This window comes from Phycodurus eques, chromosome 14, assembly GCF_024500275.1.
Source record: "Phycodurus eques isolate BA_2022a chromosome 14, UOR_Pequ_1.1, whole genome shotgun sequence".
Taxonomy (NCBI): domain Eukaryota; kingdom Metazoa; phylum Chordata; class Actinopteri; order Syngnathiformes; family Syngnathidae; genus Phycodurus; species Phycodurus eques.
The window spans coordinates 4,726,266-4,754,168 of record NC_084538.1 but is presented as its reverse complement, the minus strand read 5'-3'; the positions used below and the strand labels follow the sequence as shown (position 1 = coordinate 4,754,168).

The 27,903-nt window shown below is 45.0% G+C and overlaps 1 protein-coding gene across 1 annotated transcript; it reads right to left on the bottom strand.

Moving 5' to 3' along the window:
• Positions 1–874: 874 nt before the first annotated feature.
• Positions 875–27,903, bottom strand: sos2 (son of sevenless homolog 2 (Drosophila)). The gene is made up of 23 exons (XM_061696199.1): positions 26,936–27,903; positions 18,464–18,589; positions 18,252–18,383; positions 18,004–18,168; positions 17,298–17,504; positions 15,569–15,712; positions 15,365–15,475; positions 12,126–12,224; positions 11,920–12,047; positions 9,873–10,528; positions 9,249–9,330; positions 9,042–9,164; positions 8,430–8,542; positions 7,990–8,212; positions 7,807–7,926; positions 7,572–7,734; positions 5,902–6,019; positions 5,656–5,828; positions 5,177–5,293; positions 4,222–4,486; positions 4,091–4,132; positions 3,429–3,532; positions 875–2,543 (listed from the first exon to the last, which is right to left on the bottom strand). The coding sequence occupies exons 1-23, from the start codon at positions 27,017–27,019 to the stop codon at positions 2,049–2,051; spliced, it is 3,990 nt and encodes a 1,329-aa protein (XP_061552183.1). The 5' UTR covers positions 27,020–27,903; the 3' UTR covers positions 875–2,048.

Genomic DNA, 27,903 nt, shown 5'->3' with positions numbered 1-27,903 from the left:
GTACTAATCTGAGTAGTTTCCAGCTAGACTTTTGCAACTGCAATTAATGCTGCTTACATACAAATCAGAAGGGGAATCTTAAACATTCCCTTTAATGAATGCATGCCCTAATAACACGCACATCGCTCTCTGCAGTTGAAAAACAGCGTGGGTCACTGAGGTCAAATGTGCTATTCGGAAACGCGTGTCCAGTCTTATTGTGCCTCGTAAAACAAGAGCAGCGAAGGTGGCTTAGAGTAGAAAATAAGACTGGGTGTTTTATTCAACTCATCAAGATCGTTATTAATAATAATAATAATAATACAAAGCAATTAAAAGGCCACATAGCATCCGGAGAACCCAGCAAAGAACCCAAAAATACTGACTAAAAAAAACGTTTTTGCTTCTCCATTTAAAAGGAAATAAAGAGGAAGAGAAGCAGCTTGTTATTTGTTGTGGTCATCGTCATCATTATCATCATCATCACCATCATGGATGCTGGAGATGGATTTGTTTTTGTTTTATCAGTGTCCTGGGAGGAAGGAAGGAGAAGGGGGGAAAAAACAAAACAAAAAACACTGGCTCCTCAAACAGGACAGCCTAAAGTGCGTTTCTCTCCCTCCTAAACACAAAAAATACAAAGAAAAAGTCTTGAATAAGTCCGAGTAGGATGAAATGCTCGTCGTATTAATAAAGTTTTTTTTGTTTTTTTTTTTTAAAACAACTTTAGTGAGGAACAAAATGGCTTCCACTGGAGATTGTCTGAAAGAACGTTAGTTATTTTTTTTCAGTTTTTATCCGACTGTAGCAGCATCGCTTCTTGTTATTATTAATGTTTTTATCAGGCATTATTGGACTGAACAGCTGTGGATGAGAGTACAACCAGAAACGTCACTTTATACAAATTATTTAGTCAGTGTATACATGTTATATCTATACACACTATCCACAAACATGTACAAGTTCATAGTCGTAGAGCTGTTGTTCTAAACGTTACATAGGCAACTTGTTTTTCAGTTGGTTTTTTTTCTCTCTCATTTTAGCATATTATTAGAGACACCATAAAGTAGAAAACAAAACAAAAAGGCACATCTGAGCGGCGCGATTGGTTGGATTTTCAGTCTCGGTGGGGAGAAAGTTTGTAAGTATTTGGCGCTTAGGTAGGGGGCGTCGTTGAGTTTAAGACGTGGCATTCCGGCCTTCTCCCGTCGCCGTTTTGACATCGTGGCTTGACGGGAATCGGACTTCGCCGGAGCTCGATGTGCAAAAAATCCGAGCCGGGGGGGGGGAAAGGCAACTTCTTGTGTGGCTTGGAAACAGTCACAGTGTAGAGTTGAGGGGGCAGCGGAATGAATCACTGTCGCCTCTTCAAAGTCATGTAAAAAACTAACAAATGAGAAAAAAAACCAAAAAAACAAAACAAAACAAAAACCAAAACAAAAAAAATCAAAAAAGTATCCCTTTTCCCCCTGCATAAAATATTTGATAATAAGACTTTGGCAGCTGTTCGGTGAGAAGGAAGCGTAACAGTTGAAGCTACAACAGTGAGAACTTTCCCAAACGGAATCCTTATGAGGGGTGAGTCTTTTGGGCGAGAGGCAGGGTACACCCCGGACTGGTCGCCAGACAATCCCAGGGCACAACTACGGTAGACAAACAATTATCCAGCCATCCATTTTGTATAGTGCTTGTCCTCCTTATGGTCACGCAAGCTGGAGCCTATCCCAGCCGACTTGGGGCCAGAGGCGGGGTACACCCTGGACTGGTCGCTATTCAATCGCAGGGCATTTAGACAAACATTCACACTCACGTTCGCACCTGTGGACAATTTAGTCTTCAATGAACCTAATGTGCGTGTTTTTACAAAGTGGGAGGAAGCAAGAGTTCCCGCAGGAGCAAACCCACGCAAACTCGGCAACAACATGCAAACCCCAAACAGGAAGGCCTGAGCTGAGTGAGGTTCGAGCCTCAGAACCGTGAGGCGGGCGGGCGGGCGTGCCGCACCCAAAACAAGCGCTCCTTATCGGCCGGCTTCTCGTCGGCGCAGAGGGTTTGCGGCGAAGGCGCAGCTACGGGTCCCCCGAGGCGCTGTTTTCCACCAATGAGAGGCCGTGCAGCAGCTCCCGCTTGTACGTCTTTGGTGGCAGCTTGGGCAACTGTGGGCCAGAGTTGTGGCGGGGGGGCACGGGCGGGGCGGTGATAACGGGGGCCGGCAGCGGACATAGGCTGTTCTGGCTGGCGCTGAGCGGGCAGCCCCGGCGGGGGACGCGCGGGGACGGCGTGCTCGGCGGCGTGTTGGGCGAACTGGGCGAGCTGCCGAAGTCCCAGTGGTAGCGGCCCACCGGCGAGGGCTGCAGGTTGACAGGGTAGTTGATGAAGATCTCCGGGGGGCGCTGGGGCACGGGCGGCGGCGTGTCGGGGAGGGGGTCTCGGGGAGGAGGCGGAGGAGGGCTGGGGAGGGGGCCGTCCAGGGGGCCGTTGTAGCCCGGCGTCCGCGGCTGCGTCCTGGGGAGCGGCGGGGGCAGCCGCGGAGGGATGGCGGGGGGGCTGTCCGACCGAGAACTCTGCAGACACACGCAAAAAACAAGACTAGGAACAACATTTTTTAAATTACTTTATCAAAATATTAATAAAGATGAATTCCATCCATCCATTTTCGGAGCCGCTTCTCCTCACTAGGGTCGCGGGCGTGCTGGAGCCTATCCCAGCGGTCATCGGGCAGGAGGCGGGGTACACCCTGAACTGGTTGCCAGCCAATCGCAGGGCACATAGAAACAAACAACCCTTCGCACTCACAGTCACACCTACGGGCAATTTAGAGTCTCCAATGAATGCACGTTTTTGGGATGTGGGAGGAAACCGGAGTGCCCGGAGAAAACCCACGCAGGCACGGGGAGAACATGCAAACTCCACACAGGCGTGACCGGGGATTGAACCCGGGTCCTCGGAACCGTGAGGCTGACGCTCTAACCAGTCGGCCACCGTGCCGCCTAAAGATGAATTCATTATTTAAAAAGATCATAATATTTGAATTACAAATTTTAAGAAAATAAGACAATTTTAATAAAGATTTTAAAGCTTTAACAAAGATTTAAAAATTTCAAAGTACCGAAACCGTAAAATTCCAATATTTCTAAAATAACATTTGAATAATCTAGACTAAAAGACTTAAAACGACATAAAACAACATTAATTATATTTAATCAAAATACATTTTAGTCAAAGATTTCTCGACTTTAAAATGACATTTCCATGTTTAATAATAAAGACTTTCAAAATTACATTTTAAGCAATGATTTGTTTGAATGAAATATTCATAATAAAGTCTTTCAAATTCAATCAGAGGAGCTCTATTGAATTTCACTCTGGAACACCAAATGACTTGAGCGGGGGCGACCCTCGGAAGTCGAACAGTTTCAGGCATGACGGCGTGAAGTCTCGAGTCTTACTTTGCTCTCCGACATGGTGTCCTTCCTTCGAGGCGGAAGTGGCGGCGGTATGAGGAGCTCCTCCCCCAGCTGGTGGAGGCTGCCGCACGACACTGACTGGAACTCTGACAGGAAACGCACAAAACACGCCAAGGCGTTACCACACGCACTAAAAAGTGGTACAAAGCTCTGCAGAGTAGACCGTAGATGAAAAGTAGGATAACACGTATCAAGTACTCTCCACGTTGCAGTCGTCAATAAGATTAGTTTGACGTTTTGCAAAGTGGTAGCCGACGATAAGAAATGTAGTATCAAGTTCTGCAGCGGCAGGAGCAGTACGAGGAGCAGATGCAAAGGTAGATGTTTCGCGCGGTATGAAGTTACACATTGTAGACGATAGGAATAGTAGTATGCCGTTCCACATACAGCAGTATCCGTACATGATATAAAAGCACTATGAAGTTCCACAAAGTAGCGGTCAATGACATTCCGCTTAGAAGTCGACGCAGACGAGTCGTCGGAATTTCCGGATGGCTGTTGCAACAGGACAAGGATCCAAAACACAACAGTGGTAGCAGTAGTAGGAACATGAGAAGCCAATATGAAAAGTAGCAGGATTTTCTTTGCACAGTCGACGATATGAAAAGCGCTCAGATGATGACAACTCTGTGGTAAAAACTCACTTGAAGGCGGCAGGAGAACCGGAGCAAAGATGGAGTTGGAACCTGCAAGATCCAAAAGGAAGAGCTCACATTTACTTTGGACGGATTCACAAAAAGCAATCCCCCAAATTCCACGCAGCCCGTGAACGCACCGCCGTAGGAGCTGCTGAGGTCATGCTCCATGAAGACCGAGCTGAGGTCCGAGGAGGCCGACTGCGGCGGCGTGGGCGTGTTGGGGGACGTGGGCACCGAGACGGACGCCGGCGTCTCCGCGTCCGTCTCGGCGATGCTCCGGAAAGTGATTTTGTGGGCGGGCTCCCTCTCCAGGGGCACCGGGTGGCCCTTCAGGGTGCCAGAGGTAGACGTTCGCACGGGCCGGATCCCCGGCGATTTCAGCGTGTAGGTGGTCTTTCTGGGCTGGGAGCGGGAGACCAGATCTTACCGTTAACACATCCATCCATTTTCTGAGCCGCTTATCCTCTCGAGGGTCGCGGGTCGCGCTGGAGCCTATCCCAGCTGTCATCGGGCAGGAGGCGGGGTACACCCTGAACTGGTTGCCAGCCAAACGCAGGGCACACATAAACAGACAACCATTCGCACTCACAGTCACGCCTACGGGCAATTTAGAGTCTCCAATTCATGCATGTGTTTTTGGGATGTGGGAGGAAACCGGAGTGCCCGGAGAAAACCCACGCAGGCACGGGGAGAACATGCAAACTCCGCACAGGCGGGGACGGGGATTGAACCCGGGTCCTCAGAACTGTGAGGCTGACGCTCTAACCAGTCGGCCACTGTGCCGCCCCGTTAACACAATTTTCCTTTATTTAACACAAACTGGTACATCTAAAATCTATTTTTGTAGACAATGGTCGAATGTGACCCAGAACAACTTCGGAGTTCACAAATTTTGCAGAACCTGTACAAAAGAATATTTTTAAATATTTTCAGTTTGGTGTATTTTGGGTCACTTTAGGAAAAAGACATTTAGGGTATTTCTTTTTATTGCTGTCAAATGTCAACAGGCGTCAAATTTGTTCCAAACAGTAGGTGAGGTTAAAAAGCCAAACGTGTCAACAAAGTAGCACAAGGTGGCGGGCGGTGACTTACAAATCGAGGCGCTTGTCTGCAGTTCCTGGGTTCGATCTCCATGGACGTGTTGAACAAGTAGTCCGAAAACTCCTTCTCGCTCCTGTTCCCCATGGGGTTCAAGTTCTCAAAGAACTTCTGAGGATTAAAAAAAAATGTGTCAAGACCCAATTATTATTTGTTTGGAATTTTATTTTGGCCTTCTGGAGTACCATGATGTTCTGCGTAGTAGTAGCAGCAGCAGACAATATGAAAAGTATACCGTTCTGCATTCTTTCAAGTCATTGAAACCTATTCGGCATTGGGTCTTATTGTGTCTTTTCCGGTAGTGACTCGCTTCCTGTTTCATGATTGGCTACAACGATCGTCACGATAGGGTAAGCCTTGACCGGAAGTGATGACGCTAACGTTAGCATGCTCACTGCAACATGTTTTGCACGGAGGTGGTAAGAGTAGGATTAGGGAAAACGTTTTGTTTTCTCTGTGCCTTGCGCACCCACCCGGATGTCATGCTCCACTTTAAGGCAGTAAGGCTGGTTCTGGTACTGCTGGATCTCGCCGGTGATTTCCGCCACTTTTCTCCGCTTGCTGAAGTTGATCAGCTCCTTGCCGTGGCGTTTCAGGAAGTCCGGGTTGCCCTCCTCCGTCTTAAGGATGTTGGTCAGGTAGATACCTGTGGAGAGGAGGGCCACATTTGAGCTCAAAGTGGACAAAGTTGCGAATGCTAAGGCTAGCGGCGGACGAACCGAAGAAAGGCACACAGGGCGGGTTGATGGACTTGAGTTTGGCTAAGTATTTCTTGAAATGGTCTTGACTCAGTTCCACAGCCTCCTCCAGGATCTTCTTCTTCCTCTCAGGTATGGCCTGCAAACACACGTACGTGCACGCGTGCGCGCACACACACACACACACACACACACACACACACACACACACACACACACACACACACACAGAGTCAAAGGAGGCCACCTTTTCAAACTCACCACAATGAAAAACAAACAATAGTAAAGTACATTTACCCTAGTTCAAAATATTTACTTGTTGATTCTGGGAGGTGTCTATTAGGGCGGAGGCCTTCATTTCTAACACCACTTTGACTAATACAATGATGCCTGGTGAATAGGGAGTGAAAGCGGAGATTCCCAGAACGTACACACACACCTACTATGTCAGGGACTTCAGTATATATTCTCCCGTTCCTTATTTTAATTATTATTATTATTCTTTTTTTTTTTTAAACACATCTGGCTTGCGCATCTTTCAGCAAAACGCATTCTCCCGTCCAGACTTTTGACACATCCACCGTGCGTAACCGGTAAACGTCCCCGCAGCCACTTAAGGGGTGTGACTCATTGAAATCTGAGCCTGCCAGTAAATCACAAAGCATGAAGTTTTCCTGAGAAAACTGTCATTCTAATCCGTTTGAAAAGTATCCAGACGACAAATACGAAAATACGTAGTGGATGTGTCGTCATGGGACGTGCGCAACACACTACCCTTTGAAGAAAAGCAAGTTTTTTTTTTTTTTTTACTTTTTTACTTTGTATGAAATAAATCCAATTAAGGTAATTTAATTAGAATACTGTGCTAATGATTGAATGTATGTATGTTTGGAGGTCCATCAGTTAAAAAGGGATAAATCAGCAGTGCTCAAGCCATCTTGCATCACAGACCACGGGCGAGTCACAGTCACTTAAACATAATTGACGACTGACATGCAAGCAAATGAAAAATGATTAAAAATCTAACTCACTTTTGCGACTTTAGTGGGAGCCCTAAACTGCTGCCAGCAGCATGTTCAGAGGCAGAAATGCCCCTCACAGGTGGAAAAAAAGTCATCCAATGGAGCAATTTGTTTTTGCCAATTTGTCGACATTCGGCCGTCGGTGTAATGTGACAGGGACACATTACGGCCGTTGGGCTTAGTTGAGCGTAATGAGCCACGTGTAACCCATCCCATCAGCATAAATCAGCCGTCGCCTGCCTGTCGGCAAGCAGTTAACGGGATCAAAACATGTAATATGATGTTTCACCTTCATGGGGCGCTGCACTTACTACAGCCTCCGGAAAGCAGAAGAGGAAATCTGCTCAAATCCACGGCAGAATGCACGTTGGATGCGTGCAGTTCCACATTTGACAGGGAACGGCCACATTTTCGAGTTGCTCCACCCTGAGTGCGTAACTGACTTGAGGGTGCATAAATGATAATTTGAGTGGACGGGAGAATGAGCACAGCCAGAAAAGTCATTCTTCGTAGACAGTAGACGTCGATTAGAATAGGGGCTACTATTTGAGGAAATACAGTAGCGAAATATAGTAGGCATCTCGTTAGTAGGGGATACTACGACTTCAGGAAATGCAGTTGGTGTCTTTTGAGGAAATACGGCAGTTGTCCGCTAGTCGCCGTAGTCACCTCGTAGGTGTGGTCCAGGCGGTACACGGGGACAGAGTTGATGGCGCTGACCACCTCCAGCACGCCGTTGAAGTTGTTGAGCTCCTGAAAGACCTGCAGAATCTCGATGACGCGCGCCCACACCGCCACGCGCTCCTCTAGGTTCATGGTCTCCACAATGCACCTGACGCGCACATTTACACGCTTATTTTGTGAGCTACTCCAAAGAGGAAATGTCGGTGTGAGTGACGCTCACTTCTCAAACCACAGCGTGAGGTTGGTGGTGTGTCGGATCATTCGGAGCAAGTTGGGCGAGTTCTTCTCTTTGTCCTCTTTGGTCCACACACTGCCCACCAGCTCAGACGGACGCACGGCTCTGTGGACACCGGACCGCCGTTAACGACCGTTTTCCCGCCCGGCTCGACGGCCGCCGACTCACCTGTAGAGCTCGGACTCCAGCAGGGTCAGCTGCCGGGCGATCTCGATGGGGTGCAGGGTCATGAGGTCGAAGGAGTCCACCTGGCCGGCGCGGCAGATGTGCCACTCGATGGGTGGGGGCGGGCTCTCGAAGGTGATGTTGTGGCTAACGCCGTTGGACTGCGTCTGCAGCTTGCGCCGGATGATTTTGTTGATGGACTCCACCCACTTTCGCATGGACTTTCCTGTGGAAAAAGCAAATGCGAATGCTGGGACATTCCGGTGGAATGGTAATGGGGGTTAATTTAAAGGGACATATTTTGGACAAGTGACTTTTTAATAGTTTGTATACAAATATTTAGGGCTCTGGAGGGCCTAGTGCAAAATTACAGCGAACCCCTGAAAGTAGTCAGACTCTTGCAAACTGCTTTATTATGGCTGCTTTAAAGCAGGGAACCTGACCTCGCAGCTGGATTTTGCTCATGATGTATTCCTCTAAGCGACTCCTCAGCTCGGGGTCGTTTTCAAAGTCGTAGAAATGATGCTCCACCCACTGGCGGAAAACGTTGAGAACCCTGCGAAGCAAAGACAGAGCACAACTCCCCAATTACCCCTAAAGATCCACACTATCAATTGTCGGTGTATCTGATTGGATTTTGGCGCCGTAGGGGCTAAAGCCTCCGAGGCTCTTATTGTCTTTAGCAGCTCCATTCTTGACTCTGTCGCTCCTTATAAGGACGCAAATTTAGACAGTAAAGGGATTTTGGAGTAAGGCAGTAAAACAACACAAGAAGAAGAAAAACATTTCCATAGAAGCTTCTTCAGACTTCATTGACTTTAATACCAAAGGCTTTGGTGCATTTCATTAAATAGTGAATCTGGTCATTTTTAATCAAATGTTAAATGTATGGCCCAATTTCCTCACCTACTATTTAGTATACTAAAAACTGCCATAATAATTAGAAATGCATGTATCCCACTGGGAGTCCTTCAATTGTTTTTGATGTGGCAAATCTCTAGTGCAACTTCTTTCTTTAAACATTTTTTCCCCTGATCCCCGTTTGGCTATCTAACCTGAGCTGGACCGGCTGCACGTATTCCTTCCGGAACCTCTGGAGCTCGGCCGCCATCGGCTGGTCGCCGTTCCACAGGGCCTGCCGGTCCTCCTCTGTGGGCTCCGGCTCTGGGATTTCGATCCTAAACAGACACGAGGATGGAGTTAGTTTTAATGTAACAGCGGGAACAACGAGACTTTGCGATACGCTGAAGAGACGAGAGTACCTGTCAATCAGAAGTGTCAGAAGCTCCTGAGGCTTGCAGAATGATCGGTATGTGGTCAAAAACGTGCGCACAAAGTTTGGATCTAAAAGAAACAAAGAATTGTTTAAAAAGTATTACCTGCTGATTTAAAAAAAAATTTTTTTTTACCCCCCCCAAACGCAATCTGCGCTCTCCTGAGTGAATCCATGAAAGAAGATGGCTTGTTGAACATTGTCAGATACTTTATAATAAGCACGAATGCCACCTGCAGGACTGGAATGGAACACTTTCACATGACACATCATCATCATTTTTAAATCGGTCAGAAGGACACATTTAGGATTGTTTGGCCTTGGTGGATGTGAGTGACTCTACAGGAGAAAGTGGACATGGCCTCTTGTACGTCACTTGTTTGGCCACTGTTAATCACTCACAAAGAGCACCATCGCTCACAATCATTAATCACTCACAAAGAGCACCATCAGTGGAACTGCATCACCGAGCATATTTTTCCAATCAAACATGTCACACAAACATGTTTCCAATTTTCTGGCCTTGGCGTAGGTCTGCTTTTGCTTGATTTTGTTGTACTATATATACAATCACCAAAGTATGTCAATTTGAAGGTGTGCTGGCGTGTCTTACCAGCATACATGTGGTAGGTGAGCCTCTCTATGAGTTTGACCACGGTGCCCGCCTTGATGATGGGGATGCCCGTTTTGCTCTGCACTTTGTCCTCAAAGACGATGTTCTCCTCAGAGTCCTGCACAGCGAAGCGGTACACCTCTGGCGAGGGCAGCCGGAGGGGGTGCGCCTGCTCCTCGTGCTGCAGCACCGTGTCCAGCATGCGGTCCAGCGTGGAGCGGTACTGCAAGGTCACCAGCGCCGCCATCCACGCCGCCTTGTCCTCGGCCGTCCGCGCGCAGAATACGGCACAGTTCTCGTCCTTGCCAATCAGCTCGAAGGCGTGCCGCAGCTCCAGCGAGTCCTCGCGGTCCACGATGCGCACCTTGCGCAGCACAAACTTCTCCTTCAGGCGGTACTCGGCGCCGCTCCCCGATCCCGGCAGCCGCGAGCTCTGGTTGGCCTTGCAGCTAATCATGAGGCCGTCGAACAGGAAGTTGTGGCGCTCGTGCTTGGCGCCGGCACGCAGCAGCGGGCCCTCCAGGATGTACTCGCTGCAGCACTGGCCGATGTCCTTGCCCTCCCAGCCGTCGATGCTCTTCTGAATCTCATTCATGCGCTTGATGGCTAGCTGTTTGCTACGAATCTGCCGACTGTACAGGCGGTACATGGGCTCACTGCGGGGACCGGAAAGGACACAGGTCAGAACTTAGAAAGCGAGACAAACGCGTTCCAAATCATCAATTTCCATCTTGGAAAAGTGTAATAGAATGACACGCAAAAGCCCCTTTTACACCGCCTGTAAAAGTCGGCATTTTTACATTTACGTCAAGAGAATTCTGCAATGATGGGGCCGGGGTGTAAAATGTAATACTAACTTTTCCTACCCTGTTGTGTTGAAAGCAGCGATTCAAAGACCTTTCAAAACCTTCGAGCTGAGGTACACTACAACAGACCCCCAAATATTTGCGGTTCGGCACCTGTGATGTCACCTATTCGCAGGGGGGGCAACCCCTGTTTTCTGTAGAAAATGTCTCTGCTTGTTCAAGAATTTTTGGGGTTCAAGGTTTTTATTTGTATTTTTTTTTTTAAACAAGAAATATTGGTGTCAAAGTCACTCTTCTGCTTGATGCAACTCTTTTGACAAAAAGGCTGTTTTCTCAGTCTTTCGTCAGTGAAACTAGCCTATATTTGGCTGCTGATGACTAAAAAAACGGAAATAAGCTAGAAACAAACTTTTTTTCCCCCCTATATGAAGGAACAGAGTTTGTTCTTTTGGTGGTTCCGGTGTTTACATAGTCACAGTACATAATCTTTTATGGGGCTTGAAAGATCAGTGAAACCAGCAGACATTCCAACAGCTTCTTCCCTCTTGCCATTATATTGCTCGAGGCTAAGTGACTCCATCGTGTGTTTTTATGTCTCAAAAGTATTTATTGTCAAAATGGCAGTCTATTGTCATACTAGAGCGGCTCCAACTACCGGGGACGAATTCCTTGTGTGTTTTTGACATACTTTGCAAATAAAGACAATTCTGATTCTGAAATTCGCTTTAAAATAGCTGGCAATACAGGGTTTCCTTCTCTGGGAATGGTTGGCAGTGAATGAGTTAAAAAAAAAAAAAAAAAAAAAAAAAAAAAAAAAAAAAACACGTTACAAAATTTACGTTGGTAATTTTTGGGTGGCTGGAACAGATGAATGGCATTTCCATTCATTTCAATAGGGAAAGACGATTGAGAGGCCTTTTGAGTTATGAGTAAAGTCACGGACACATGAAAAGTGAAGGCACCATTGTACAGTACTTTTATGAGTCAAATTCCTGTTTTGGCAGGTTTTTCTTTGGCCCATTTTGCCCAAGATTGGTGAAGTTGAAGACAACCGAGTTCACCATGTTGTGAAAGCGGAAAGAACGCAACAGGCAGACCAGATTGTCCTATTTCATTGCAGATGGGGGGCAAAGGTCTGATTCTCACCAAAACTGCAAGGCTTCTTCATTGGCACACGCACCATCCGTCTCCAAATGATCATGTTTTTAACTTTTTTTTTTTTTTTTTTTTTAGGCACGTACCCAGGTTTTCGTCGAGGCTGCTGTTTGGCATAGATGCGCTCCACGCTGCACTGGAGGTTGAGCAGCGCCGTGATGGCCTGTTTCAGACACTCCCTGTCATCCTGATCTTCACTGCGCTCCTGAAGTTGCTGCACGGCGGGCGGAGGTGAAAACAGAACATCACACATCTTGCTCTACGTGCCAATGTCGCGTATTCCAAAGTATACCTGCAGGAGCTCAAAGTAGTGCATGCAGTGGTACACAGGCACCATCATGAGCTGTGGAAGGACGTACTGGACGGCCTCTTTGAAGCCTTCTGCTACGGACTGCAATGACACAAAAATACAAAAACACAACACAATAAACACATATTTAACATGTAGGCATAAGAAAGATGCTTCACGAAGTAGCATCCAATTTCCCAGGCTGTAAACGTGGCATTTGATTGACGGTTGCCTGAAGCGTGAGGGGTGATTTCAACGCATTCAACGGACACGTCCACAGCGTTTGAGAGCTGAGAGAAAGGCTTGATTTTTTTCACCATTTTGAAGCTTCATTTTAGACACTTTTAATCATATTTTTTTAATCATTCAAATTTGGAAGTGTGGTTAACAACACTCTTTACTGTGGTGTGTAAAATGAAGAAGACATTTCCCTTTATAGGGACTTTAACTAATTTTAGGAAAACAAATGTCTGATACTGTATAATGTTATGGGACTGTTGATAATAGTTAGCCTTACAGCATAATTGCCTGAGTAATTATGAAATTAACGGTGGGCTGGATTAAAGAACGCAGCGGACTGTGTGAGGCCCTCAGGCTACACATTGCCCACCCCTGGACTAGGGGCAACACACACAATTATATATTTTTTTTCCCCTCCAACAAACACAAACATGTCTACTCTCATCCTGATATTTAAAACTTCCAAAGAAGCTTGAACTGGAGATGGTTGACGTGTTTGCACTTGTCCCGCTTGCGTACGTTTCATTTATGTGCGGGCGCGCTTGATACTGAGTCATTCCCAACCAAAACTGAGAAGATGTGCAGTATATTTAACATTTTTCAAAAGCCTGACACAAAGCCTGAGAGTGGGGGAGGGAGGAGCAGTAACCGGAGAAGAAGTGACCACGGCGGCATTCATTTAAATCTCGTCTTCCCCTGACGCTCGGCAATCAATACGCTCGAAGCGAAGGCTCCATGGCAATCTGTATAGCAGCTCCGATGTCCCTAAAATGGACCATGAGTCCCATTGTAGTCTTCTAGGTTGGACCACAGCCCGTTGTTGTCCGCAATATCTTAGACATGTTGGACAACTGTACGCTTAGAAAATTTGAGCAGGTGAGGTCCATGTAAGGTTGGACACGTGTGGAGTGGAAGAACTACACTCACAAAGGGACAAAAATTCCAAAATTCTCTGGTCGGAGGTCTTCCAAGCAGAGTGGAAACGCCTTATTTTCATCCATTTACTTACTCCATTTATTTTTTTCCTTGTGGATAATACGTGCACGCAACAGAGAGACATGCACCTTTTAGGCGAAGCTACGCTAAACGCCAAGTTAAGCGTTGGAGCGCTAACCAAAAACACAGAAGATGTTTTCATCAAACATGCAGCATTTTGAGGTTTGTTTCGAAAAACGTGTAGAATTAGAGGATGCAGAGGATTTGGGCAATGACAGAGTTTTGATGATTTTTGCCTCAGTAGACCACCACAATCAATTTGAACTTTAAGCCATCAAGATGTGATTAAAGTGTAGACGCTTAGCTTTCATTTGAGAGGTTAAGTAAGGCTTTTTCATAATTATTAAAAATAGTGGCTACATTTACAACCTTCGTCAATGGTGGTTTTGTGTGAAGTTGATTTGATTTGATTTGATTTATTTAAATTGTATCAGTCCTGTTTTACTTGGATGTCATAAATGCTGGTCAGTTACGAAAATATGACTATTTTCGGAATGAAAAAAAAAAAGAAATGAAATAGTATAAGTTGTGCTGTGCACATTTTGTGCTCTCTTTAGCCCTGTTTTACACGTGTGTTACTTGACAAAACTGCTGTTCACGTTCAAGAATGTGAGGATAAAACACATTGGACACTCCCATAATGAGAATTACAGGAGTCTCCATGTTGTGACCGTATAAAATGGTCGCCTGTGAATCAGAGGTGGATGACTGTCACTTTGCCGTCAAGCCTCGCGGGATCCGTCCGGCTGCAGCCTCCGAGCACGACTCAGTGCTATTTTTGCAAGGAATGTCCAAATAAAACAATGCGGCGGCGGTGAATAAACTGTACACAGGACGCCCAATACGTCGTGACATGCTCGCGGGGAGGAATTCCACCAGGCGGCCCGGACCGGCCCGGCTTCAAAGCACCACAGGAACAAATAGACTGAGTGACCTAACTTTTACCTCCGTGCAAAAAACATTTTTATTGTCTTTTTCAGGGAGTTTTTTTAAATGATTTTTTTTTTTTTTAGGAGGGGAGTGCTTCCTAAACGGGTTATTTTCGAAAAACACGCACAGTGAGCTGTAAAACCAGATTGAAAGGAAGTCAGTCTCGCATTGAAAATAAGCAAAGTTTATCCTGGGTTTTTAGGAAGTTATGTTACGTTGTGTTAAGTTAGTACTGGAAATTACAGTGAGTCTTCAAAGCTTAATCTAACAAACGACGGAGGTCTCGGTATTGCTTTTTTGTTTGTTTTGTTTTTTGAGGCGAAGCAGGGACATACACACCAGCGTCCTTGCACTTCCTGTAAGACATTTATCTTTCAGATAATGCTGTAACATGAGTTAGAAATGATATTAAAGTGTTTTGGGATCAAAGTTTGTGGTGTATTTACAGTTTGAATTATTAATATAGGCAATTATACAATTTTTTGGGGGGCGATCAACTGCTCTCATCCCCCCAGGAATAGCCGAGGATTACTGTAGTCTGGCGGCGTTCAGTTGAAAATGGCGGATTGTGGCCAGATTAGCAGCCAGGTCACGGGCGGAGAAACTCAGTGTGCGGGCGGCATTATGTAAATTTTCCACATTTTCAGAAATAGGCAGCTGACCAAAGTTCTACTGTATAATTTCACACTTGATGGGTGGGAAGGAGACCCAACTACTTCTGTACAGTGAACCCCTGCATATCTATTTGCAATTCGGATGATTTTTGTTTGGGGGGGGGGGGAGAAGCTATCCCCCATTTTACACTGAAAAACTCAGCCAGAGATTTTTCTCATAAAAAAAAAAAAAAAAAGTGCTTTGCCGTCATCTTGCGGCATCTATGGGAAATTACAAAGCTTTTTGGGCGGGCGTCAATTATTCAGCGATTTTCGCAGCAAGGCTCTGTCCCTTTAAAAGTAAAATTTATGTAATATATCCGCTTTAGCGCTGTAAAGTTAATAAAGGTTTTATGGATTATTTCCTTGTTCATTATCTTCTATGGAAACAGTACAACACGGCGAGACGTGTGCTGGTCGTACCTGGAAGTAGAGGCCCGCGGTGGGTCGGGCCATCAGGTTGTTGAAGTGCTCGTGGAAGTCTTTGCTCAAGATGTCCTGGGAGAGCGTCTCGTAGGGGTCAAACGCTTGTTCCTGCACAAGCAGTGCGGACTACTGTGTTACAACATGCATACTGACGTACACACGGACGTATTTATTCCACGGCGGTGTGAAAGACGGACGCACCTCGGCGAGGTCCTCGAAGCAACTGCCCACCAGCGGGTGAGGGCTGCCGTCCGCCGTCATCTCCACGGCGTCCTCGATGAGGCCGAGCAGCTTCACCGTCAGCTCGTGGATGTCCAGGATGTTGCTGAAGATCACCTCCACATCCTGAGCGGCAAAACGTCAGGGAATCAAAAACTCTCATAGTGTCAATCAAAATTGCTTTTTACTTTTATAGAATTGAAAGAGAACAGTGACAACATAGACACTTATTAAATAGTCATCCATTATTAATTATTGTTTATCTATGTATTCAATTATTTAGTTATTAATTACTATTATTAGTAATTATATTATAATTTTTACCTCGCTTATTGCGGGCTTAGGTTCTGGAACACCCCCGCAATAGGTGAAATCCAGGAAGTAGCGACCACATAGCTGATTATTTATCCCTTTTTAATGCTGTTTGAACCTCCCCACTTTCCATTAACCTCTACCATAATCTTATAAACACTTTCTATACTCTTAAACACATTTTAAACTCTTAAACATACAATAACACACAGTAGTATTGTACACTCTGTAAATTTTATTCCTTGCAATATTTTTGTTTCAATGAAATTTCTCTCGTTTTTTTTAGTTTTAATATTTTAGGCTAGGGAGCATTAATTTTACCACAAAACTATAACAACATACTCTCAAAAACGTTTAATGTTTAAGATCATCGCCTGCCACCGTGGGGGACCTAGGTTCAAGACCCCGACTGGACCATCCGCCAACATCCCCCGAACTCACGGCTGTGGTGTCCTTGAGCAAGACACTGATACCCCGAAATGCTCCCCGGGCGCTTCAGCTGCCTTCTGCTCCAGTGTGTTCCAATAACATGTGTATGTGTTCACTCCGATGGGTTAAATGCAAGAGAACACATTTCTTGTGCATGCATGCATGGTCATGAAAATAAAAAGTGATTCTTCTTCATTATTCAAGATATGAAAATGAAAAAAAAAAATCCGGAATAGGTGAACCGCGATATAGCGAGGTTACACTGGTAAACTGAACTTTGTGGCCGGTATGTCTGACAGTCTTGCATGTGTAACCAATCCCATATAGAGCGGTATCTTGATTTTTGAGATTACTTTGTTGACCAAGTTTATTATTCAATTAGTTCGGCCGACTTTTCTCAGAAAATGACATTAATCTCATTACATTTGTACTTTTTCTTCTTAAAATGCATCATCAATCAGTCTTGCTTCTTCTGGTAAAATGTCATTTTTATTAGTAATCTGCAAAAGCAAGAGGTGAATATCCAAAAAAAACAACATGAAGTCGAGCAGAAGAGGCAGCGGCATTATTTTTTCACTGATGGGCGGACAGACGTAATTGCCGTTATTTTGGCACTGCCTTTCTCGCAGATGCCGTTCCCGTCTCAACATAATAACATGCTGCACATTCCGCGAGGACCTCCCCACCCGAGCCATGCCACAAATTACCCAAATAAGAGCAACTATGCGAAAGCCACATCGGAGGGCCCAACTTTCCATTCACGCCTTCACAATACAGTAAAAGATGGCTGGAGAAGTCTTGTTTGGGTTTTATTTGCTGAGCAGGGTGTAATCCTTCAATACGCTTACGTGGGATTTCGCACAAATGCGTTCGTAATTACGCTAAGCTTTAAAAATTGACTGTTAGTAAGCCGTATTTAAAGGGCTCCATGTTGTGGGCGTAGTGCCGGCGGCCCGTGTGCCTCACTTACCCGCGGCGTGAAGATTTTGGAGTTCGACAGGAAGTGGTGACGGAACACTTTGATGATGAGGTCCAGCTCGCGCAGGTACTGGCGCTCCTCGGCGATCTCCAGCCGAACAAGGTCGTCGTACGTGAGTTCCCCCGACGCGGAGGGCTCGTCCGTGCTCTGCGACATCAGGCCGATGTCGTCCTCCTGGTCAAACATGTCCATCAGCACCTGCAATGCCAAAGCATTTTCAAGTCTTCATTTTGTCCTTTCGCTTATGGGGGAGAGAGAGAGAGAGAGAGAGAAAAAAAAAAAAAAAAAAAAAAAAAAAAAAAACAACGACATTTGCTAGAGGTCTCGAAAAACGTCGCTAAATATAGCGACTTAATCGCTAAGTTGGCAACACTGACTGGGCTGTACGCGAGTAGCCCGCAGGCCTGTTCTAAAAATAGTTGTCCAGTCATGGGATATTGTGATTTCCTAGGAAAGTTGCCGAAGTGATCATTTGAAGATTTAAACATTAAAAATAAAGTGCTGCATGTTCATATTCATCTGTTTCCTACCTTGTTGTCGTGGTGTAAGCAGCACACACACACATTCAACTTCGAAAGCCCCCCCACCCCCTTTTAAAAAAGTCGTCATGCATGACAAGTAAACTTGAATTAATCGATAAAATCAATTAATGGTCAGGTTCAAGTTAGAATGTTAAAAACTGATTCAAGAGGTTCACCTTGTCGGCACACATGGAAACTTTGATGTCCTGCTGGCTGATCTCGTAGTGCCGAATGTTGCCCACGTAGTTGCCCGCCAGCTTCAAAATGTCCGCCGATATGTACTCGAGGACGGCCACGATGTACAGCGACACGTGGTAGTCCACTCTGTAGCCCAAGACCTCCTGCAGGGAAAGAGGGAATGGCGAGTCAGTCGGCGGGCCGTTTAAGAGTGTTGCATGAATGAACGAAGCGGGGTTTTCCTAACCTTTAGCAGCGGGTGTATCTTGTCCACGGGGAGAAGTAAGGGATTCCTTCGCTTCCGCTTCTCGATGGCCGACTGCGCGTCGGCGATGGCCCACTTGTCTATCGGGTGGGGGAAGGTCTTCTGGACTCGCTCCTGGTGACACCCAGGGAGAGGGAACATTACCTTGATGCGTTACAATTAAAGCCAACTGCGTGCGGCGGCGAGCGTTTTACCTCCACGTCGTGCACGGAGCGGGGCTGCGCCACACATAGCATATTGAGCAGCTGGAGGATCAGCTCCTCGATGTGCTGCAGGGCGTCCTCCTTGGCCAGGAGGTTGGGGTGGACCTGCTTCTGCACCTGAACACATAGGAAAACAGGGAAATCAGCCCCAGCTAATATGCTAGCGTTGTCGTCGGTGCCCCACATTGGTTTGAGTGAAGTGAATTACGAGCTTGGTCACGGAACGGATTCAACTCCTAAATCAAGGTACCCCTGTATGTATCGCAATTTTACAAGTATATATGAGTAGGTTTAAAAAAAATGGCGCAATTAGCTTATTTTCAACGTCAACACTGAGCCATAAAGGGAGGGCGGGGCCTCAGGTCCGAAAAGAGACGTCGATGGGGCCGAGCCTTCTGGCAGGAATGCAGTCAGTTGAGATCCTCGAGGACGAGAAAGGTGGACACGAAACGACTAGGTGGAGTAGCAAAGTGCGAGTGTTAAGACATAAAAAAAAATGTCATCAGCACTGAGCATTCTTGTGCTCCGACATGACTGGGGATGCTTCGGCGTGCAGGAAGTTCCCTCTGACGATCGAGTCGGCGTGGGTGAGATTGACAGATAACCAAAAAAAGGAATGCCAAATGATCCAAAATAATAAAAAAACAACAACAAAACAACGCGTGAACTTTAAGCCAACAAAGTGGAAAATCAGAATCCACTGCTACGTCACTAGTATTTGTGTGGCTGCATCCTCACAAGACTGGCTCAAAATAAGACACCATTACTCAGAAACACACACAAGATGATATATATATATATATATAGACGGCTATATATTTAAAAGCAGAAGTAGGCTATGAGATCAAGCCCACGGGGCTGCACTTGACCAAATTCCACAGGACGCTGAACGTGGTGAGTCACGGAGAACCACGGGGGTTTCCCCCTTGCGCTTCATTCACCGAATTGCTGGCCCGCTTCGGAGGCCCACGTGCAACACGTGTCATCAACAACCGCCGCCCCTGCTTGCCCCAAACAACCCTCCACACACCCACCGGATAGTGGCAAAATGCACATGAAACTCGTTTAAATCAATATGCAGAAAAGGACAGTGAAACTTGAGGAGGAGCACGCAGGAGCTTTGTCTTTAATACTGCACTTTTTCTACTGCTAGTCATCTCTAATCTAGATCGAATTCGTCACCAAAATAATGGGGGGAAAAAAAACAAAACAAGATAAAAATACTAAAAAAAAAAAAAAAACACGAAACTGAGAAACACAAAAACAAGGATACAAAAATAATAACAAATAAATAAATAAAAATACAACAAATAAGTAACAACAAAGTTCATTCATTTATCTACCGTTCCGCTTATCCTCACTACGGTCGCAGGCCTGCTGGAGCCTATCCCTGCAATCTTTGGGTGAGAGGCAGGGTACACAAAGCTACCATACGAAAATAAATACTAAAACACAAAAATTAATAATGAAATGAAAAATACTAACGCGTTTACATATTTGTTGAAAAGTGATGCAAGAGAAATACAGATGTTTTCCCTAACATGAGGAAGAATCGTGATTAATATTCACGATTACAATATTGATAAAAAAAAAATAGTGATGATCATTTTGGCCATAATCGTGCAGCCCGAGACTGGACCGTCTTTGAACTCGCCACACTGCTCCGCATTGGTTAAATCCACATCACACGGTTTACGGATGTCCTGTTGTTTCTGTTCCCAGCACTGCTTTGCATTAGCCTCGGACACTTTGGGGACTTGTTAAGTGGATTTTGGATTATTTTTGGGCAAAATGGTTAGTTGGGTGGCGGAAGGCTGCTCCACAAGCCTCGTATCGTTTTCCGAAAAACCCAAAAAGACAAGACCGATTAATCGGTGAGCCAGTTTTATTGGCCGATATTAGCTCTTTTCAAAATAATCATAATCGGCTGGAGTTTTGCAGATTACACGCAGATATATTCTTACTTTCTCATGAAACAGTAAATGCTGTTCAGTAAGGATGGGCAGGAAATAAATGACATGCATGGCTACAGAACAGTTCTGTGCGTGAATTACATCAGTCTCCATCCTCTCACATCACCATGAAGACCATAATGTCTGTACGTTCATACTGTATATGTATATGCATTATTAGTGTTAAAATTGGCTCCCATTTCAGTTTAACTCTCTGTCTCTGTATGTCATATATTTAAAATAATAAATAAATCATCAGTTAATGGTTTTTGTTTGTATGGTTTTGAACTTCAAAATTATTCTGTTGTAAAACTCAATAAATACTAAAGGACTAAGTATTCTAAAACAAGTCAAATGTTCTGCCTTTAATTCATATCTTTGTTGTTGTAAGAATTAAGGGACAAAAATAATGCAAATGAATCTGGGGATTATTTGGTTATATGAATTTTTGTTTCTGCAAAACATCTGAATCGGCATAAAAAAAATAAAAAAAAAATAAAAATAAAAAATCCAGATTGGTCCGGCTTGAGTTTCGTGCTCGTTAACTACTCGGATGTACAATAGCGACTGCGCAGTGTTGATACAGGCTTAATATTTCTAATTCAATTGATTATTCTCTAGGCTGCGTATACGGGGCCACATTGAGCTCAGGTTGCAGCTAGTGTGTAATGTGTGCGTGTGCGAGGGAGGGGGTGGGGGGGTGGGGGGGGGGCTTGTTATTAAAGCCGAGCATGTGTCACTGTTTGTGATTCATGCCATGACATCATCGGCCATTACGAGCAGCCTGTCTGGGGAAAGCACAGGGCAGGGATCAACTCGCAGACAAAAGGCACACACGCACACATTCGACATCATGGCACACAAAGACAAAGACGCGCATCATCAGAAACGCAAAAACAACAACACTGGTGACGCTTACATAGCCTGGAAGCATCGGTGATGTCATATGCTATATGGACAAAAGTCTTGGGACACAGCACAAGTTCAATCAAGGTTGGAGTAGCAATAATGTTCCTGGGTTAGTGTGACTCGGGACTGTGTCAGTGTTCTGACAAATCAAATCAAGTGGATGCTAATGCTAACAAGCAACAACTAAAGCTAATATAAAAGAAGTGTGCTTCATTCAATTGCGTTTCGCTGAGATCAGCAAATCCAGTTGGAACTGTGTCGCTGGTGGAAGATAACTGTCACTTAAGTCCTATGGGTGTCAATAGGCTGGTACAAACAAATCAAGACGGGAAAATGTCTTCCTTCTGTGGACGCTAATGCTAACAACCAACGCTAAGTGTAGCAATTGGTAAAAAACGATCATGACTCTGTGACAATTGTGTGAGAACACTGTCACTTAAGTCCTATCTGTAGGTGTCAGTAGTCTGTCGAAACACAATCAAGAAGACAATGAAATTTCCACCACCTGTGGGCTCAGAATGCTAATGCTCAAAACCAACGCTAACATCGAGAAACGTGCTTCTTTCGGGCAGAGAGATTGGGAAACCCAGTCGCGACTCTGCGTCAACGGTGCGACATCACTGCTGGGGCCGATGCACCACTTTAGCAATTTGTCCGACGGTCGTACGAATATTCTGGAGAGTCCAATCGTTCCATTTTTATGCCCTTCAAAATGTTACTTTTTCACCTTGGAAACCTGTATGCCAGTAACTTTTTGGCCCTGGAAATCACACAACAACACTATCACAATACTTTGCAAATGATATCGACAGTATCAAAATACAAGCATTACGCAGTAGTCGATAAAAGACCGTCGGTGAGACATGAGGATCTCTCTGTAACTCTGTACCTCTCTAATAATTTGCCCAGTAACGCTTTAGAAAATGGTTGTCAAGGGGTTAATTACAGCACTGCAGGCTTGTAAATCAGACTAGTCGGCGCTTTAAACGTTGAACTCAACACGACCAAGGGGTGAGAAAGCACACACGCGACTCCTGATCCCAGCGAAAGGGCAGACATCGGGAATGCACAGTTGTCATTAATGGCGGCGTGTCAGAGGCTAAAGGAACCCTCTTACATGGCGCCCACCGCGAGCCGACGCCGTCCAGAATAGCCGGGACGACACGCAAGCACGCACGCCATCATCAAGACAGAAAAAGCCGTCATCAGCGGCTCGCGGTGTGTTTGAATGACACGGCTGCAGGCCGCTATCTTTGGTGACAAGCTAGACACAAATTTGCAGTCATTAAATTATTCATTTTAAATTAGTTTTAAAAAGTTAAATTAAATTTTAAAAATTAAATTCATATTTGTACGCTTATATATATTTTTAAATCCATTCAAATATAGTGGATAAAAATAGCTATTAGGAGGCATGTCAAGGCAGCACGTGGTACTACAAGAACTAAACGCCATTTTAGCCCATGGGAAGCCTGAAGAAAGTCGTACCTCTGCCCGCCATTTTTACGATAAATTTAATTGTTTCTTCACTAGTCTATGCCAATGGTGGGCGGATTGATCTAAATATCCATAATAGCGAGTGGAATGAATTGGCATTTTGATGTTGGATTCACCTTAATCATCCAAAACTACCTATATCGGTCTCAGCAATACTGGCCATGGATTTATTTGGTATCGGATCGATAATCGAAGGAAAACTGACAAAACACTTAAAAATAGATCATGAAAAATGTATTCAGCTCAGACTTAGCAATTTGATGATGTATTCACCTTATTTATTAAAAGGTATTGGCATCAGTGACACTGGCCCTGTATTTACTTGATATTGGATCGGTAGAAAATATAGAAAACTCAAAATGAATGAAATCATGAAAATTCATTCAGTTAGCAATTATTTTAATTATTAAAAGGTATCAAAATCGGTAACACTGCCGCCATTTTTACAATGATACCCTGATCAATAACCAAAGAACAAAAACACTCCAAAGTCAAGAAAATGCCTTTTGATTTTGTAATGTGGTGATGCAGCCAATTTCATTATCAAAATGTATCATATCAGCGATACTGGCCCTGTGCTTGGTAACAGATCAATAGTTAAAAGAAAACTCCAAAATACATAGGCCATTAAAGTTAATTCAGTTCAGATTGAATTTGGGGACACCTAAATTGTCAAAAGGTATCACTGTGGCCTGTATTCACTTGGCATCAGATGGATACCAATACGGGGGGAGAGAGAGGGAGAGAAAAAACTCTTGGTGATGAAAATTCATTGAGATTCAGCAATTTGATGACATATTATTAAATATCTGTTTCCAAAATACTGGCCCTGTATTTATGTCAGAGCAGATTGAAAAATAAAAAAATACAACAAAAAAAGTTAATAAAAATTCATTCAATCCAGATTTATTGTTTGATGATACACCCACCTTAATTCTCAAAAAGTATCGGTATCGGCGATACCGGCCCTGTATTTAACTGGCCTCAGCTTGAAACCAAATCTCGTAGTATTACACACCACTAGCTTATGCTGCGCAAGTGTTGTGTAAAAAGGTTACATTGATTTTAGGTAACAATGGCTCCCTGTGAGCTAAAAATAATGCGTAATAAATAGCTGTTTGTGTGGATGTGGACTAACTAAGCTAAAGTCTTTGTTTAAGAAAAAAAAAAAAAACAGAAGGAGTCTCAAAAAGGTCAAAAGCATAACAAACATCTCTTGCGTCTCTCTCTGTGTGACAGACTTTGCCTGTGGCGCTTGCGTAACAAGTTGAGACAAAGCGACAGCCACATTGCCTGCTCTCACTCTCACTTCGTTTGTCTCAGACGGCCGACGCGGCAGCTTTGGATGTTGCCGTGGTGCGACACCGCACGCTCGCTGGCCGGGCACCTGCTTAAAAAGGAGCCCAATCCCCCGCGCTGTACGATACCTCAAGATTCCGTATAGATCCGGTATAAAGGAAATTCAGGAACAGTATGGCCCAAACCGATAAACTGCAGCAATTCATACAGGGGAGAAACTGAAACTAAACTGGTATCAATACCAATGTTGGTTTCGATGTTATAGACTGGTTGCTGTGTGGCTTGTCATTAAAAAAAAAAAAATTAATAGATCCATTCCAAGAAAGCAAGCAACACAATTAGTATCCCCCCCCCCCTCCTCTAGAATGACACTCAGTAGGGCAAACCATTATAAAGCATTACAGCTTCTCGATTGTAACCAGTCTACTGTATTTCCTCAAAGAGATAGCGGCCTCTGCACTAATAGACGCCATTCCCCGTTTGACCGCCAGGTGCGTCTGAAGAAATAAATGCCGCACCCCAAATAGACGCCGCCTTCCAATAAAAAGAACAGATTACGATGGCCTGAGACCACCGTGTGCCATAGTGGCTGTCATTGCTGTACATGTAAAAATCAATATTTAAACGTAAAAAAGAAAATTACATTTTAAAAAATGTCAAACAAAATGCTAATTTAAAAATCAAACTTAAACTCCAATTTTTAAATAAAAACGATATTTAAACATTAGCAAAATTGAGTATTACAGTAAATATACATTTGAATTATTGAAATTTAAAATACAATACTAATAAATGTAAAACCTACATTAAAATCGACAAATTAAAAATTTAATGAAGTCGAATTCTCCTCAAGTGGACAGACAGGATTTTCTTGGGACAGTGACAATATACATATACCTTTACTTTTGCGCCGTAATAGTTGTTACTGTAATGACATTTATTTATTTGGGGAGGTCACTAGCCTAGTAAATAGCTCATCCCAAACAGAGGCGTCACCGAAAGACACAGGTGGACAATGACAACTTGGTGCTGACTGTGATGAGGAGATCAAGACAAAAGAGGAAAGGCATCCAGGAGAAAAGCTGATAATGACAACAATGCTGCTGCTGGTGGTGATGATGATGACGATGATGATAATATTGGCCAAAAAGGAAGTTGTAATTCGCTGAGCAAGGACATTCAAATTAAAATGACTTCCCCTTCAGGAAGTTTCATTTACAGTACGCCCGTGGGAACCATGTTGGGCTTTCTCAATGGACAATGCGACATATACAGTGGATATAAAAAGTCTAAAAACTGTTCCAAGGTCAGGTTTTTGTGTTACCAAAACATAATTTAAAAACATTTGCCACCATTAATGTGACCTGCAATCTGTCGAATCAATGGAGGGGGGGGGGGTGGGGGGGGGGGGGGGGGGGGGGGGGGATTTTTTTTTGAGAGGGGAAGTAAAAATAAACAACTGAGATAATGCGGTTGCACAAGTGTGCACACCTTCCTAACTCGGTATGTGTCTGTGTTCAGAATTTACCAATCATCACCAAAATCATGTTAAATGGGAGTCAGTGCACACCTGCCACCATTTCAGGTGCCTCCGAGTCGCCCCAAATACAGTTCAGCTGTTCTAGTAGGCTTTCCTCACATTTCTGTAGTTGCACGTTACAGCACAAGGTGCAGAGCGCTTCCACAGCGTCAGAGGGATTTCATTGTTCAAAAGGTATCAGCGGTTAGAAGAAGGCTACAAAACAATTTCAATGGCATTAACACAGTGAAGAGTCATCCTCTGGACATCCCACCGAAATTGATGGAAAGACGAGATGAAAACAAGGAGGCCGTCAAGAGGCGGACACAACATTGAAGGAACTGCAGAAATTTCTGGTGAGTACTAGCAGTTTAGTACATGTGACAACAAGCTCCCGTCTTCTTTACTTTGAGGATGTGCATATTTATCCAACCAGTGTGTACGTTTTGCACAAAAGTTTTGAAATGATTTATCTAATCTCATTTCTTTTGCATCATAAAAATTGGACTGGGCTCAGTATCGGTCAATAACTCAAAATCAAGTGACTGGGACTCTGGTGCAGAACAATGTGATCAGGACCGTTCTCATCAACATAGTTCCTTGGAACCGAGATGTCACGAGATGGTGGCAAAGCACTACTTTTGTCTACATCAAGCTCCTCAATTCACTTGAACATAGTTCCTTGACAGCAGGATGCCACAAGGTGGCGCCAAAGCAATATTTTGCTGCACAAACACAGCAAATAGGTGAGCTTTTAGGTGAATCTGTGAATCCCTAACCGCAAACATGCGAGGCTCCGCCGTATACTTTTTGTGACACTCGGTGGCATACTGACACATCTACGTGATCAAGGATTAACGATGATCGTCACCACTTTTTCGAGACCGATACCTGTACGAGTAATACTTTTTATACATACAATTTCGATTAACACGACAGATAATTACGAACAAACACCCTGCTTTTTTTCTGTTGCACATGATTCGCCGATGTGTCAAACCAACGCAGTGTAGCGCCAACTACTGGCAAGGAGGACTTACCCGATGTCAGATTGTTTTGCCCTAAGTACCAGTTGCCTTCACGAGTGGCCGATACCTTGAAATTCACATCTTTTTGAACGTGGGTGAAATAAAGAAGTTGATTGCATAAATTGCTGACATTAAGCACAGCGGGGGTGCAAAAGTGAGTGCAAGTGTTTGCTTTGGTGGCAAAAGTTTGGTGGATTGAATGCGAGAAGAGATGTTGCGGGGTGGGTAGCGTTCGTTTTTCGGAGTTGTTGCTCTTTACCTTGCGTAGGGCTTGCACGAAGAGGCCTCTCCACTTGTGACTGTTGTCGTCACTGGAAAAGTCGTAGATCTGCTGGGGCTGCATCGCGGTTGCTGCTGCTGCTGCGACGGTGGCGGCGGCTCTTGGCGTTGCCGTGCTCCGTCCCGAACTGTCAGCATCGGCGCCGTCGGATAGTTAGCCCCCTTTTGTGGGTGGGTGGGTCGGTCAGTCCAGGGCGGCGGGCACGGCTCAAAGAGTCCGTCTGTCCAACTCGACCAGCTGGCTTATACTGTATACTTATATACGAACCAAGCTGGGAGAGGGTTTTTTTAGGCGGCGAAAAGCAAGCTACATTCGGAATTAAGCACATGTAGCTCAGGGGTCCACTCGTTAGCTTCGGTGGCTAACGAGGGGGCTAGCCCACCGTTCGGTGTAAACACTGTACGGCGGCTAACTCGGATGCTAACAGCTAACAACAAGATGGCTATGCGACACCCTCGCCGACTGAAAACTATTACAGGCACGTCGACTTGGATGAAGTGGTGGCATTGGGGGCGAAGAACCCCGATATCGACCACCCCCCCCAAAAAAAAATTGGAATACGTTTGGTTATTCGCCGCCTTACAAGACACCTGTGACGTTATCACGTTAGCTCCGCGGAGCTAAGCCGCCGCTGGCCTCCGACGAACAAGGCACACTTTCTCCGGCGTCACACGCCGACATCTTCTCCCGCTCGGGAGCGTTAAAAATCCGCCGTTAAAAAAAAGTAGTAGTATAGCAGCAGTCCCAACACGAATAAAAAGTCCGGCGACTCGGCGGCGGCGGCGGCGAGGCCACAGTCAAGTCCCGCCGGGGGCACGTCTTCTGTGAGCGCAGCGGCACAGGAGGAGGAGGCGCAGCTAGTCAGCCGGGATGTTTTTTGGTTCGCTTTGGGAAGTCGGACAAGATGTTCATCGGGAGAAACTCCGCTCCCTCCCTGCCTGTCCGTG